This window comes from Panulirus ornatus, chromosome 8 (genome assembly GCF_036320965.1).
Source record: "Panulirus ornatus isolate Po-2019 chromosome 8, ASM3632096v1, whole genome shotgun sequence".
Taxonomy (NCBI): Eukaryota; Metazoa; Arthropoda; class Malacostraca; order Decapoda; family Palinuridae; genus Panulirus; species Panulirus ornatus.
The window spans coordinates 4,199,351-4,215,606 of NC_092231.1; the positions used below are offsets into that span (position 1 = coordinate 4,199,351).

The following is a 16,256-nucleotide window of genomic DNA, read 5'->3' on the forward strand; positions in this document are numbered from 1 at the left end:
TGAGTGATGGAGGGTTACCATAACCTACATAATATTTTAGTGAAGATGACATTCAAGCTTGAGATACATCATCAGTCATAGAAAATGACGTATCGCCATAAATACGTCAAGTCTGACACTAAATAAAACACGAGAGAAAAGGCAAAACGTACTTAGAGAAATCACTGGTGCCATCACGAACGTACAATGGGAGGCATGTTCACTATGTGAACACAAGGGAACACAGACAAAACGTCATTCTAGCCATATTTGTGTAACCCAGCCACCGTCTACATGCCTCTGCTCAAGATTATGCTGTACAATATCGTGCACCTGTTCTAAGTGATGGCAGGAGGGCAGCTATAATTCTTGTTACAGAAGGAGGATTAGTTGATGTTGTAAACACGGGGTTACTCTGGGGTGGTACATGGGTGTCTAAGCTGTTGGTTTGCTCTGAAGGCGACACAGGTCTCTGTATGTGAGGTATACAGGACACAGGAATCCTCTTCTTCGTACATACTGGGCATGATGATGCTGTTCTGTGATGGTTAGAAGGCTCGTTCTCTGTTCTAGAGGTTACAGACCTTGGCTCTAGACGTAAGAGCCAGTTAGGAAGTCTGTGCCCCAAGGTTTATAAGGCGCTGTTTACGAGTATACGATGGGTCAGGTTGAAAGGCAGTGTTGGTGATGTTCTAGTGATGTTCGGGTACCGATTCTAGAGATGTTAGAGTACCTAGGTGATGTTCTAGAGATGTTAGGGTACCTAGGTGATGTTCTAGAGATGTTAGGGTACTTAGGTGATGTTCTAGAGATGTTAGGGTACCTAGGTGATGTTCTAGAGATTTTTAGGTACCAATTACCACTCTAGAGATCTTAGGGTACCTAGTACTATTCTCAAGATCATTGGCCTTGTTCTAGAAGATATCTAGTAGGCGATGTCGAGGACTTAGTCCTTCTAGAGGTAGTCAGAGGACGTGCACGTATTTTTAAGGTGACTAGATTCTAGAGCGAACAGAGCAAGTTTTTTCTTTTTTTGTAAGACTATTCTGGACCCAGGCGACACACACACCAGCCAACGACACCCACTGGGTTCATCTGTTGTGGTGTTTCATCACGAAGCAACGTTAGCTGCTGTCGGTGCTGAGCCGCACCCCCAGACGAGGGCAGACTAGAGCAACGTGGTATTCTCTCTCTCTCTCTCTCTCTCTCTCTCTCTCTCTCTCTCTCTCTCTCCGTAATTACATGTTCGTCCCGTTTTGTCTCTATCTGTCTCTCTCTGGATCTGAATCCATATGTCTGTCTACCTTTATATTCATCTATCTCTCGTACACTTCTCCGTCAACGTGTTATGTCTGCGCCACACCCACAGCAGCAGCACCAGCAGTAGTGTGGTGGCCTCAGGTGGCATCCTTGCCACAGGTGCTCGCGTCACTGGACGACGCAGTGGTTGTCTGTGGAGTGCGTTACTCACGATGATTTATGCAGTGTATTAATAACTGGGCCACGAAGGGAGACAGAGCGAGGAATGATGATGATGATGATGATGATGATGATGATGATGATGATGATGATAATGATACGTGATTGATCATCAGCAGAATCTACTGAAAGCGGTGTGGGCACAGATACGCAAGGGCAGTGACCTGACTCCATCTTATCAGTCGAGTCTTACATAAACTCAAGATTCAGTTCCACAATTCGTGCTTCATGCTCGTGACCTGGAGCGCAGGTCAGTAAAAAAAACTGATGGAAACGATTCTTTATTGTCTTGGAATTTATATGTCACTTGTCACATTCATTGCCACCTGTGGTGGTTCTTATTCAAGTCTTGATTAGATTTGTGTCGAGGGGAAAAAAAGGGTAAAAAAGTCTGTGTTTCAGGAGCGTTCCCGGACGCCTCCTGTTTTGCCCCGTGAGTGAGGATCCTGTCCGTGGTGTTCGTGAGGTCAGCCATTCCTTCAGTGGAGAGAAGTGTGTTTGGCCTCTCCTCTCCTGCCCCCCCCTGACGGATCGTCCTGGTCCTCGGCCAAGAATTTATCTCACGACTTTTATAAATTTGCTTTCCCTCCCATTTTCTGACTTGATAGCACCATAGCTGTCTACCCCTGGAGGATAAAGTCACACTTTCCCTCCCTGTTAGATATTTTTCTTCTTCTTCTTCTCATTCTTTGGACGACGCCAGACGTCCCCCCTCCACCGATTTCTCTACTGGCGTTCTCTCTCTCTCTCTGTGGTTCTTCCTGTACTGTGTCTGGTTATGTATATAATTACTACCTGCTTCTCATAATGGTTATGAAAGGTATTAACATTTTGGTATGGTAGTGGAGATGGCGCGGGAAACATTGTTCTTCAGTCCTGGTTATATTGGATTCGCTATCTCCCTGCATCTGGATATGCCATCCCAGGCAGTGTGTTCACATTGACCGACCAGTCCCGTGGAGAGGATGAACAGATGAACGAGAAGTCAGCTGATTGTACTCTCTAGTAGTCGAACCCTGGCTCGCCCCGAGAGATTCACAGTGAGCGAAGGTAAACCACCACACAACAGAAGCCTAGTGAGTATTCTGGAGCAATATTCTGACGGAATATTGGCATTAACACTAATATCAAAATTTGCTAGAAATATTTGATATAGTTTATATGTGGAGAACAACCAGGGAACCCCGTGGTGAAGGAGAACAACCAGGGGACCCCGTGTGCTCACCTCTGTGGTAGTGGGCGGTGGAGAAGGACAACCAGGGGACCCCGTGTGCTCACCTCTGTGGTAGTGGGCGGTGGAGAAGGACAACCAGGGGACCCCGTGCTCACCTCTGTGGTTGTGGGCGGTGGAGGAGTACAACCAGGGGACCCCGTGCTCACCTCTGTGGTTGTGGGCGGTGGAGGAGTACAACCAGAAGACGTTGCAGGTGAGGAGGAGGGCGGACACCAGGACCAGGACAATGGGCGCAGGCGTTGTGCTCATCGTCACAAACAAGTCTGCCAAAGAAAACTGAACGTGAGGCTCCTACTGGAAAAACTACAATATTATGAATCATATTTTTTCTCCCTGTTACACATATAACAGAAGAGAAATTAAGAGGTAAAGGATTAATCTACGTGTCAGTTATTTCATGGGAATGTGAGAATGAAACTTGTGTATTGCAGAAATACAGAAATTTCTCCAAAGAAAGAAAACGTAAAAGTTTAATGGGTAACTGTAACAGAATTGTTTCACTGAAGAAAGAAAACGAAAAAAAAAGTTTTTTATGGGAAACTACAACAAAAGTAATTGTTTGGGTAGAATATAAAAGATTAAGTAGTCGTAGAAGTGTTGAGGAAAATGGTATCATTTCTTCGCGAGTGAAGGAAACTGGAAATACATTTTCTAGAACATCAAACTGGAAATAGTTTTTCTAGCGCATGAGGGAGTCTAGGAAGAGGGGAATTACAGCGAGGGAAAAATGGTGTGCTGGACACGAGTTAGGGAGAGTGAGTGACGCAGGGAGATTATTGTGTGTCCCTTCTGGCCAGCAGGTGGAGGGAGATTATGGCTCAGACTAGGGGCTAGTGTTGGCTCAGAGAACCTCACACACACACACACACACACACACACACACACACGTTAACAATGTCGTAAAGTCTTCGTAAACATAAGAAAATCAGAAGAAACAGAAAACGAGAAAATTCATTATTATCATTATTATTATTGTTATTATTATTATTATTATTATTATTATTATTATTATTATTATTATTATTATTATTACTATTCCAGCACTCCTAGAAGGGGCCCTTGTGTTATCCCTGGATCCCTTATAGAGGGACACGCTCATCTCCGAAGCTGCGCTACAATCGGTAGCAGGGCAAGGGTGGACTCCAAGTGAGAAGTTCTTGGATGGGAGTGTACTGTGTTGGTGCAGCCTCGCCGAAGGTGACGTCTGGTGTAGCCAGGGGTTATGTACGTACTGCCACCAACACACTGGAGACCCGTGAGACGTGTGGTCAAAACGGGAGAAGCTGGGATGAGGGTAGGTCACCTTACACATGATGCGGGAGGCAGATGTCCACGGTGAGGGAGGAGAGGTGGCCATAGTGTGAGGGAGAGGTGGCCTTGGTGTGAGGAAGAGGTGGCCATGGTGTGAGGGAGAGGTGGCCATGGTGTGAGGAAGAGGTGGCCATGGTGTGAGGGAGAGGTGGCCATGGTGTGAGGGAGAGGTGGCCATGGTGTGAGGGAGAGGTGGCCTTGGTGTGAGGAAGAGGTGGCCTTGGTGTGAGGAAGAGGTGACCATGGTGTGAGGGAGAGGTGGCCATGGTGTGAGGAAGAGGTGGCCATGGTGTGAGGGAGAGGTGGCCATGGTGTGAGGGAGAGGTGGCCATGGTGTGAGGGAGAGGTGGCCTTGGTGTGAGGAAGAGGTGGCCTTGGTGTGAGGGAGAGGTGGCCATGGTGTGAGGGAGAGGTGGCCATGGTGTGGGAAAAGGAGGTGAATCAGCCTTCGCGAGGGGAAGAGAGAGGTAGCAATTACGAGGGGAGAGTTGCAAATTGGGAGAGAGAGAGAGAGAGAGAGAGAGAAGGAGAGGGGTAGAGGGGAGAGTGACAAGGTGAGAGGGAGGAACACAGGGGAGTATAACCACTGGGGAGGGGACGATATGTACCCTGGGCCACCCACCCCTGACCCATGATTGGGGGTAGGTAATATGTGTAATGCCCCCACCCCGTCCCTTCCATGCCCCCCTTCCCTGCCCCTTCCATGCCCCCTTACCCTGCCCCTTCCGTGCCCCTCTACCCCACCCCTTGCCCCCCTTACCCTGCCCCTCACCTCCCCCGTCCCCACCCAGACAGAGTGGGTGTGGACGTCCACCAGAGTCACTATACATAAAGGATGAACCTCCTGTGTTTATGAGGCCTCCAGGGACTAAGTAAGCTGATAAACACGTTATCATACACGCACGCACGCACACACACACACACACACACACACACACACACACTTTTCCTTTTTCCACATAGCGTTAAGACCAGACCACCTGGCTTGGACCTTGGGTCTGTGTGTACCTGTGTACCATGTATTTATACCTGTTATTTATCATCATATTTATCCAATCATTCATATATTTATTTCAAGACAGGCCGGTGTTGTTGTCCGTGGTATATCCCTGGTTACTGAAGACAGACACACTCGGTCAATACGTCTGTTTAACAAGCCTGGGAGAGTCGTTATGTAGCCTTGCATCTCATTACAGAGCCCGGAAGCTGGCTGTTACTGTACGTCACATCCCATAACATTTGGTCTTCATGGAAAAGGTAAGAAAACACATTTGGAGGTCCAGGTCACGGAGAGGGTAGTGTTGAGAAGGGGCGGTGGTGGAAGGGGAGTGAGGGAAGGAGGCGGTGGTGGAAGGGGAGTGAGGGAAGAGGGCGGTCGTGGAAGGGGAGTAAGGGAAGGGGGCGGTCGTGGAAGGGGAGTGAGGGAAGAGGGCGGTCGTGGAAGGGGAGAGGGAAGAGGGCGGTCGTGGAAGGGGAGTAAGGGAAGGGGGCGGTCGTGGAAGGGGAGTGAGGGAAGGGGGCGGTCGTGGAAGGGGAGACTAGCATGGAAACGTGAAGGACGAGACAAGAACATAAACATGACAGAAGTGGGAGTATGGTGTCCAGTGCGGTAGACAGTGAAGACTATATATATATATATATATATATATATATATATATATATATATATATATATATATATATATATATACATATATATATATATATATATACACATATATATATATATATATATATATATATATATATATATATATATATATAATATATATATATATATATATATATATATATATATATATATATATATATATATATATATATATATATATGTATAAGCTGACTGTTATATTTCTTTCTTGTGTCTCCCTTGATGATATGATTATTACAAGAAAGTGCACTAGGGAACTTATCGTGTTTCATTTTCCCCGTGGACTCATAGGAATATATATATATATATATATATATATATATATATATATATATATATATATATATATATATATATATATATATATATATATATATATATGCTGACGAGGAGGAAATGTTTGGGGGACAGTACTGGAGTGTAACCGAAGGACAGGAGGAGAGGGTATGGCCAGAGTGGGAGTAGATATGGTCAGTAACATCGGTAGAAACGTAGACAGGAGGAGTAGAGTGGAGGTGGTCATACATACGTCCAGGGGGTCGGGACACTCAAGGGGAAATGTTGCAAAAGGAAAATGGAAAAAGTGGAAATAAGAGATCATGACTAGGTATGTGGCTGTGGCGGAGAGAGAGAGAGAGAGAGAGAGAGAGAGAGAGAGAGAGAGAGAGAGAGAGAGAGAGAGAGGGGGTAGGAAACAAGGAAGACAGGAGGGTTTTTTTGTTTTATTTTGTTTTATGTACGGCAGGGGTAGTGTTGCTGGTGGTGGCGATGCCTTCTACGTCTGGCAGCGTTACGAGCTTGGGGAAGGGTAAACACACGCCGGGTAGGCGTGGCCCCGGGGCTCGCTGCCTGCACTCAGGGTGGAGGTGACGTGACTGTGGGAGGGAGGGATTATGTAAGTCGTATTTCATAATAACGGAAGATTTATGATGGAAGATCATCCGTTAAGATATTGAAACATGATTGATATTGGTCCGTCCTGCATGAGAAATACGTCAGTCTCGATTCCTGGGTTCCAGCGTAGCTCTGGCGACGTGTCCAGTGATGAATTATTACTCCCCATTGATCGATCTTCCTGTGTCATCAGAACCTCCCCGAGATGAGACCACTCCAGCGTTAGGGAGACGATGAGGGCGATTATATTGATCATCATCCCAGTGAGGCTGGGGGATCATGATGAAAACGATTATATTGATCACTATCCCAGTGAGGCTGGGGGGGTCATGATGAGGGCGATTATATTGATCATTATCCTAGTGAGGCTGGGGGGTCTTTATGAGAGCGATTATATTGATCATTATCCCAGTGAGGCTGGTACTGTGTCATGGTGATCATCCAGGAATAACACTTGAGATAGATCACCATCTGGAAATGTCATTGGGTCACCGATGGAACCCGGGTTAATGATTGATTCGATAACAAAAAAAAAAACTTTGGAAACCATGAGTCACCATAGCCCACGTGTCCGGGTATACGAATGTCCGTTTGAGAAGTCATAACCGGAATAATCTGAATATCGCATAACCCTCAACAACGTATCCGGAGATAGTTGATGACAATCGTAAGACAGACGATCATTTGGGCAGGAGATAACCCGCGGGGTCGGTTCTGTTGCCTCTCTGGGCTAATGAGAGGAAGAGGGTCGGGTGGAGAAAATATGAAACAGGAATAACAGAAGAGAGTGTTGAGCTGATGGCTGAAATACAAAGTTATGATGAAAAACAGGAGTGGAAGAGATTTAGAACACAGATACAGTGAAGGACGGGAGTGAAGGAGACAGAAATTCAGTGAAAACGGGAGTGAAGGAGACATAAAACAGAAATACAGTGAAAAACAGAAGTGAAATAGATAGAGAGATACACAGAAAAATACATTTTCGCCTGTTTTGGATATTAGGTTTATGGTCGAGTATGAATGCTTACCACAAGACGCAAAAAGAAATTAGAAAAAGAAAACTGGTAATGAGAGAGGAGAGGAGTTAAGGTGGATGAAGAAGCCCAGGTGATATGTTAAAGAAGATGTGGACGAACAATTGGCATATGTTATTATGGTGACGAGCGAGGCAGGCAGAGAGACGGCGAGACAGGGAGGGAGTCGACTAGTTCGCATGTGGACACCCCGAGGCCAGGAAGGGAGTCTGCTAGAACGCACGGTGTTACCCCGAGGCCAGGAAGGGAGCCTGCTAGAACGCACGGGGTTGCCCCGAGGCCAGGAAGGGAGTCTGCTAGAACGCACGGGGTTGCCCCGAGGCCAGGAAGGGAGTCTGCTAGAACGCACGGGGTTGCCCCGAGGCCAGGAAGGGAATCTAGAACGCACGGGGTTGCCCCGAGGCCAGGAAGGGAGTCTGCTAGAACGCACGGGGTTACCCCGAGGCCAGGAAGGGAGCCTGCTAGAACGCACGGGGTTACCCCGTGGCCAGGAAGGGAGCCTGCTAGAACGCACGTTGTCGTCTTGAGACTATGACGTCACGAGGATATTCCTTTAGCAAATACACCAAAAAAAACTGAACCTTAAATCCAAATTACAAGACAGAAGATAGAGGGCAAAGAGATCTTGGACAGGTACGTCAAAGAATGAATGAAAAAATAGGGAAAACTGGATTTTTGAGAGGCCTTGGGCTGCGTCCGACCCCTCCCATCCGTGTGTCTTGTACGGTTATGGATCATGAGGAGAACTGGGGCAGAGAGAGAGAGAGAGAGAGAGAGAGAGAGAGAGAGAGAGAGAGAGAGAGAGAGAGAAATGATGAATGGGGAGGACTTACGGGGGATAGGCTGGGGATGAGGAGGGGGAGGTGAATGATTGCTTGTCATGAGTGATCATGAGGTGGGTCGGGGGGAGGTGGGTGGATGAGGGTGAATGTTTTCTTTTTAGTCGTTGACGTGCCATGAGTGATGATGGGGAGAATGGGTAAGGGGTCATGAATGATCATTTGTCGACCATGCGAAAGATGGGAGGTGGTTACCTACCCACCCCTGGCACTGGGAGAGAAAGGAGGAGCATCGCTGTGCACCCGAGGACGCTCTGTCCAGCGTCACACTTCGCCCGTTGTTATGAGCCTCACGACCCAACCAGTGTCCTTTGTACCATCTGCGAATTTGTGATTCTTGTGTACCAGCTTAAAGCCAGTGCCCACCTGTACACCACCTGTGAAGAAAGGTCTCCCGTACCACCTGTGGCAGAAATGCTTCTCATATTCGGCAACTTCTTCATCAACCATTTTCGTATCGCCTTAGAATACACCCTCCCATCTCGAACCGCAGTGTTTTCCCTTGAACGAATCCTACCTATTCTCTCCGCATCCCTTCCTTCATCCCTCCAGGCCCCTTCTTCCTTCCCTCCAAGGCTTCCTCCTCCAAACACGTATCAAATTGGAAATCATCCGACTGGTTGGACGTGACTAGTGGCGTACCACAAGGATCATACCTGGGACCCATGATATTCATGATCCACATCAGTCGGTCTGGAGACAAGACTCACCAGTGGGACTCCAGAATATGCTGATGGCAGGGAGGTACGAAACATAGCCAGTCAGAGGAATAGTCGAAGTGATTTAGACAAACTGATGGAGTGGGTCAGGACACGTTAGGCCTCCAGTGTGGACAGATGTAAAGTGATGCTTTTGGCGAGAAAGAAAAAAAAATGAAGATAAAATATGCTGGTGAATCATCATTAGAAGAAAAGGAAGATAAAGACCCTAAGAGTGAGTATCAGTAACGAAATACAAAAAAAAAAAAAAAAACACCAAGCTACATATACTAAAGCTCGGCGTTATAGATAGAGACACTTAGTGTGAAGTGAAGGATGCAATTGTCTTCGCAACACGCAGGACGGAACTCTTCTGCACTACGCTGCTTAATTCTGGTCACCAGACGTGATCAAAGTCGAAGAAAAAAAGTAGAACAAATTCATGGAGAAGCAACAAAAATCAGTTCCGTCTCTGAGCAGTAACCCTGATGAAGCAACACTCAAGAATCTAAAATTACTTTCTCAAAAAAAAAAATTGTCAGATCTTGTACAAGTTTTCGAAATGATGAATTGTATTGAAAAGATAACATACCCAAATTGTCTTCACATGAGACACGAGATTCAAGGACCAAAAATAACGCAATGAAACCGAAAGGAAAGATGTGATATCAACATACTTTTTTTTTTTTTTAACTGTATAACTGTAGATAAGAATGTCTCATTATCACCAGATGCTGCAATTGTGAAGACTATACCCAAACTTTAACATCAAGGCTGGACCTGGTTCAAAAAAGGGGGAAAAAATATATATATATTTGAGTTTTGTTGCTTTTACACACTTTTATTTTCCCTAGGTTTGAGCCTCCTCTTCATATAGCCTGCGCTGAAGTGGGAGTCGGGAACACTTCTTGTTCACGCTTCCCTGTAGGAATTCCAAGGCCATATAACCCCTCTATACTATATGGTGTTTCTTCTATATTTTTCCTTCCCTGCTGGTGGTTGTGCCGGGAGTGCGCGGTGGGCGGGGAGGTCCCTCCTGCTTTACTGTGCTGTCTCAACCATAAGTAAGGTTACAACCTCACGACGCTACTACTGTCCTCCAGCACATAACCCTACCATGGACCATCATGTCTCCTGTTATCTGAGCTTCCCGTGTTACTTCCCTCCTGATACCTTCCTCCTTCCCTCCAGAATTATCTTCCTCCTTCCTTCCAGAATTGTCTTCCTTCTTCCCTCCAGAATAATCTTCCTCCTTCCCTCCAGATTATCTTCCTTCTTCCGTCCAGAATTATCTTCCTCCTTCCCTCCAGAATCATCTCCCTCCTTTCCTTTTAAAAACTTCTTCCTCCTTCCCTCCTCTCTCTCCACTTCGCACTACTCCCTCCTTGCCTCTGGAGACAAGACTGACGGTTCACAATATAAAAGTTACTGAGACACGACATGAGGAAACCCCACTCGAAGGACGACTCCCAAAAAATGTACTGAAGAGTTTCGACCAACTGATGAAGTGGTCATACACACGACAAATGGATTTGATTCAGACTGATGCATTGTGATGTTTTCCAGTGTGAGTGCAGTGTAAATTATGAATCTAGAATGGTTCGTTAACCCTCAGAAGTACGAGAAGAAAAAGACCTTATTGTGATAATCAGTAATTACCTTGAAAAGGCAAAGCAATACGTAGTTGAGTGCGATAAGATGAATGTAAGTTTCATAACCAGAAAGATAAACTTTCAAACAGACGATGCAATATTCAGTCTTTGCAACGCCTTAGTCATCAGTTCTCATACAATAATATTGTTCAGGTTTGGTCACCAAACTTGATCAGAGGCGAAGAGAGATTAATGGGAATACAAAGAATAGCAACAAAATCAGTACCGTCTCTCAGATATATGCATCCTGAGGAAAGATTAAGAGATCTAAGTTCATTTTCTTAAAAACAAGAATAGACTCAAATAACATCCAGTAGAAGGATACAAAATGATACATAATTTCAACAGCATGATACAAGATGATTTCCTCACGTCAGACAGAGATGCAAAGACCAGACATAACGGCAATGAAATTTTCGAAAATTTACCATACTAAAAGTTATCTCCAAGTGTGAGGTTGCTGGACGATGAAGTAAACTGCCAACAGATATTATCATTGCCAGGACTCGCCGTAGCTTCAGATCACAGCTACACACAATACCTCACTGATATCAGACAGTAAATAAACTTGTGAAAAAAAGAGACAACTTATTTAAGATTCTTATGTACATTTAGTTTTTCTTTCTCCTTTTTTTTCCCCTCTGTCTCTCCATGATTGATCCTCATCCCTCGAGAATCTCTGTTCAGCATCGGACGAGGACAATGTTCCCATTTGCACTTTCCTGTATAAGACCCAGGGTAGTACACCCTCTCTTTACCCCATGTTGCTTCTTGGCTATTTTTCTTGCCGGGTGTTGTGCCGGAGGGAGAGGTGGTGGCTGGAGAGGTAAGTCTTTTGCTTCGCTGTCTGTCTTGTCCCTCTGTCTCTGATAGATTCGGAACTTGGGTACCATTACAACTGCTCATCTGCATATAACCTCGTCATGGACCATCAAGCCTCTAGTCAGAGTTTGTTAAGGGGTCACCAGCCTTGACCCGTGACACGCCACACATCTGACCCGTGACCCATTGACTCCACTCCTGTCTCCCCAAGACTCATGTCCTGGTCGCCAGAACCAGTCTTCCCTTCAGGAATCTCCCTCCCCTCCCCTTCCCTTCAGAGCCTCCTCCTCTTCCACTCAGAACAACTCCCCATCTCCGCCACATCCATTACCTTTCCCTCCTGCACCGTCTCTGTTCCTCCAAGCTCCCTTCCCTCCTGCACCGTCTCCTGTCCCTCCAAGCTCCCTTCCCTCCTGTACCGTCTCTCGTCCCTCCAAGCTCCCTTCCCTCCTGTACCGTCTCTTGTCCCTCCACGCTCCCTTCCTCCTGCACCGTCTCCTGTCCCTCCCTCCTGCACCGTCTCCTGTCCCTCCCTCCTGCACCGTCTCCTGTCCCTCCTCCCTCCTGCACCGTCTCCTGTCCCTCCTAGCTCCTGCACCGTCCCAGGAACTACTTAATCTTCCAGACTCTCGTCCTCCGTCCAGACGGTCTTCACTCCTCTCCAGATCGGCCCTGCTGACGTATCCTGCACGACCCTGGACGCTCGTCTCTGCCACGGATCAGTCTGGGATTAAGCCGCGCCCCGCTGCTCCTTCTCCTCTGATCAACCCGGCTATTTAAGGCCGCAGTCCGCAGGCTCCCATGATCACAGCGGCCACGTTGAGCAGATAAGATATCGGCCCGTTTATCCAACGTTCTCCATTCATATCTTTTAATAGTTCAATCATAACGTAACTCATGGGTTGTGAATCGAACCCTTTCGGGAACTCAATTTTGAAGTTATATTTTTTTCTTATTATGATGTAAGTGTTGCAGACGCGTTGGGGTTGTTTTACGAATCTTCCACGTCCGTCATAAAGGAACGTATCCATGAGTACATTGTATGGACCCCGGTCTGGCCATGTATTATGCATGTGTCAATTTTGATGCCTCTCCCGCGTCTCGACTGTGACCTGAGTGATAGGAGGCGTCCATAGAAGCTTTGACCTGACCGTGAGGGGTCAGTGGGTGTTGTTGATCCGTGAGTGGTCAGTGTGACCTGAGCAGGGGTGCCCACTCTTCCTGAGTCTATTTCTCTCCCTATTTCCTTTCCTTCCAGAATTTTCCTTTCTTTTTCTTTCTCCCCTTTTTCCATTTTGGGTCGCTTCCCCTCGCCACCGTCGCCACCCAACACCATCACTGGTGCAACTTGTCGTGCAGGAATGGAATATATATATTTATATATTTTTTTCTTTATCTTCTTTTTCGCCGTTGAATTTTTTTTCTCCAGGTGTGTGATGATAAGGGGGAGTCTGGAGGTGCTCTTCACGTGTGTGTGTGTGTGTGTGATTACCTATTTGTGCAAACGTGGAGGGAGATCTACGCCCCTTGTGCTTTCTTTATCATTATATATTTTTTTCTACTACCCCCTTCTTCCTCATTAACACCCCCCCTCTCTCTCATTTTCTTCATCATCTTTCCAACAGTTTACAACTGGTGTTTGTCAGTCATGCTGGGCTGTAGTTATGCTCGTTTTACATCCTGTCTTTCTTAAAACTTAAGCCCCACATTCTGTTTTCTTCCACCCCCACACCACCGGCCGCCCGCAATCCCACATCCAGCCAGTTGTACAACATTCATAATAACCTCGTCATTCTCTTCACACACAACTAGGAATGGCTGTATACCAGCAGGTGGGTTCTGGTGCCTCACGCAGTTGTACTACAACCTCACATGAGCCTGCTTGTAGATGTTCGGCCATCGTGCAGACACTGTAGAGCATGATATTCACCGCCTCACACATGAGGACATATTTGGTGTGGTGGTAAAGTGATCTGTCCTCATCACACTTTTCTTATGTAAGCTCGCGTGTTTATCTGTGGAGTTAATGTTTTCTGCTGCTTCCCGTCCTTTGGTTATTATTATTATTATCATTATTATTATTATTATTATTATTATTATTATTATTATTATTGTTATTATTATTATTATCATTATTATTATTACTATTATTATTATTATTATTATTATTATAATTATTATTATAATTATTTTATTATTATTGTTACTATATTATTATTATTTATATGTCTGTTTTCTCCATCCTTCCCTTTCACTCAGACTCCAGATCTGTTCTTCCAGTGTCGGTTTTAAAGCAGATGAAGTTAAAGAACAATTCAGAATTTCATTTCCGCAATACACAGAGCTTTACTTGATCTCTTTGTTTATGTTTGGGAGGGGTTCTAGTCACAGACAAAGGTCCATAGCGAGGTCGGGTCTTAATTGAATACGAAAAGACATAACGAAACGAAGAAAATTAGAAATAAAAGTATTTCAAGTATTTTGGAGGAAGTGGAAAAAATCTGCATATCAATTAAATGTAAGACTTAGTTATTCGGGAAGACATGTTGGGGATAAAGAGTTCCAAAGATTAGCGGTGTAAGGAAAGAAACAGATACACAACAGGCCACTTCCCTTGTGTTGCCAACCACCATAGAGTTAACATGTGACGAAATGGTTTGTCCAGCATTATGTGGTGTAGTTCATGGTGTGGGCATATATATATAAACAGCCAACACTAGGGAGAGGCAACCAGTTTAATGTGTATTAGAAGATGGGAAGTGAACCAACATAGCGGCATATAGCATGGCACGTTGAATGAACAGAGGAGAGTCGAGTGGAATTCAGCGAAGAGAATTTCGAACAAGTGAGTCATGGAAAGAAAACGGATGTAAACAATACATCCTGGATATTGGCAGTTAGAGGAATGCGATCACTCTTGGAGGACGGGGGGGGGGGGGCAGTTATAGAAGCTGTAGAGGAGGGGAAGGGGGGGGGTCACTTATGGAAGCTTTAGGGTGGGGGGGGGAGGGAGTTGTTGTCCTTATGGAAACTGGCGATGGGGGGGGGGGGGGTAGGGGTCTATTATAGAGGCCGGGGTTGAGGGGTTGTGTAGGGGGTCAGGAGGAGACCACATGGGTGTGGTGGGGGGGGGGGGGTAAGCCCAGGGTGACGGGACACTGCTGGAGGAGGTGCTGGAGGGGAGGAGGTAAGGTAGGAGGGTCGGGTTCGAGATGGCTCAGTCGTTACTCTCGACCACGGCAGCAACCATGTCCTCCTGGTAGGTCCACACACACACACACACACACACACACACACACACACACACACACACACCTACACACACACCCTGCCAGAGTCTTCTCTATTCTTTATTCCAGATTTTGCTATGCAAGTTTATGATGGGAAAATAGTATATAGACTTATGTTACGTACCAAGTCAATAACGTCTGACGTTTTATAATATTCTTCCCCTCGAGGGCCTGACATGATCTTTTGTGACCTCTGTATTCCCCTTTGTGACCTTTGTAATCCCCTTTTGTGACCTTTGGAATCCTCCTCTTGACCTCTGTAATCCCCCTGAGCTACCGGACGTAGGATGAACATGATCGCTACATGAAAAAAGTAAAATCCTTCATACATTTCTCTGATATTCTGTAGCCACATCGACCCCCAGGTAACTTCGTGACCGTGATTCATGCGGACGAACCAACCATATGTGATCGTTCGGTCACGGGGAATCATCGTCCGAGGATCGTGACAAGGTTAGAGAGAGAAACGCCGAGGGGGAAAATATACACACCGAGAATTTGAACGCCGGGTCAGCGAACTATGGCGTTGCCAAGTAGCAACAGAAAACGGGGAATATACCGCCCTTGCCTCCTCCGAGGTGGTTGCCGCTGTACTTAATTCAATGTTAACTTGCTTTGTTGACGAATTCAATTAACGTGTGTTTTTTTTTTCAGTGAGTCTTCCCGGGATAATTGTTTTGTTTGTGTTGCCTAATGACCCCGGTGTTTAAATGACCGTAAAAGACATTAGAGTGAATCAGATTAAACCGTGTCTTCAGCGACTTTCTCATTATGAGTGTAAATGCCATAGTAATTTAAAGAGAGAAGAAAAAGGAGAGTGTAATTATATGCAAGGCCAACGGCTCCTATAACTCCTCTTCCTCATAAGATACACCTGAGGTATTGTGTTTATCATAACTGATACAGGATAACGGGAATAATGACTTTTAGTATCAAAATAATTAATTTCTTTCTTGATCTTCCTCTGAGCCTGATCGACACCACTACCCCCACCCTTCTCTAACGTGACAGTGAGGTAGTGGACATAGATCATTAACGACGTATCAACATTCCTCAACATTTCATCACATGTCGTGTGGATGTTGTGATGTTACGCTGGTGCATACCGACCCGAAGATAATGGTTCGGTTTGCCTCTGTGGGAGCGGATGGGTTTATCAGGCCTGTGTGTTCATCCTGTGAGCAATGAGTAGATCAGAAGGATTGCTGAGGCCACACCACACATCCCCCGCCTTTTACAGTGGTGAGGTGATGGTTATAATGAGTTTACGGTGTACTCGTATCGTAAACTCATCTACAAGCAATGGTGGTATCCGGAAAGAATTGGGAACTACGTAATTGTATGTAGGTGAATGTGTGTGTGTGTGTGTGTGT

At 45.8% G+C, this 16,256-nt stretch overlaps 1 protein-coding gene across 4 annotated transcripts in view; it reads right to left on the reverse strand.

Moving 5' to 3' along the window:
• Positions 1–16,256, reverse strand: part of LOC139749760 (alpha-1,3-mannosyl-glycoprotein 4-beta-N-acetylglucosaminyltransferase C-like) — a 138,426-nt gene that overhangs the window by 23,741 nt on the left and 98,429 nt on the right. For 2 of the 4 annotated variants that reach the window (XM_071663979.1, XM_071663981.1), the window contains exon 2: positions 2,788–2,955. In XM_071663979.1, the coding sequence (XP_071520080.1) occupies positions 2,788–2,941 (154 nt within the window). In that variant the 5' untranslated portion in view covers positions 2,942–2,955. The remainder of the gene's footprint in view (positions 1–2,787; positions 2,956–16,256) is intronic. The other 2 variants (XM_071663982.1, XM_071663983.1) reach the window with 1 other exon arrangement.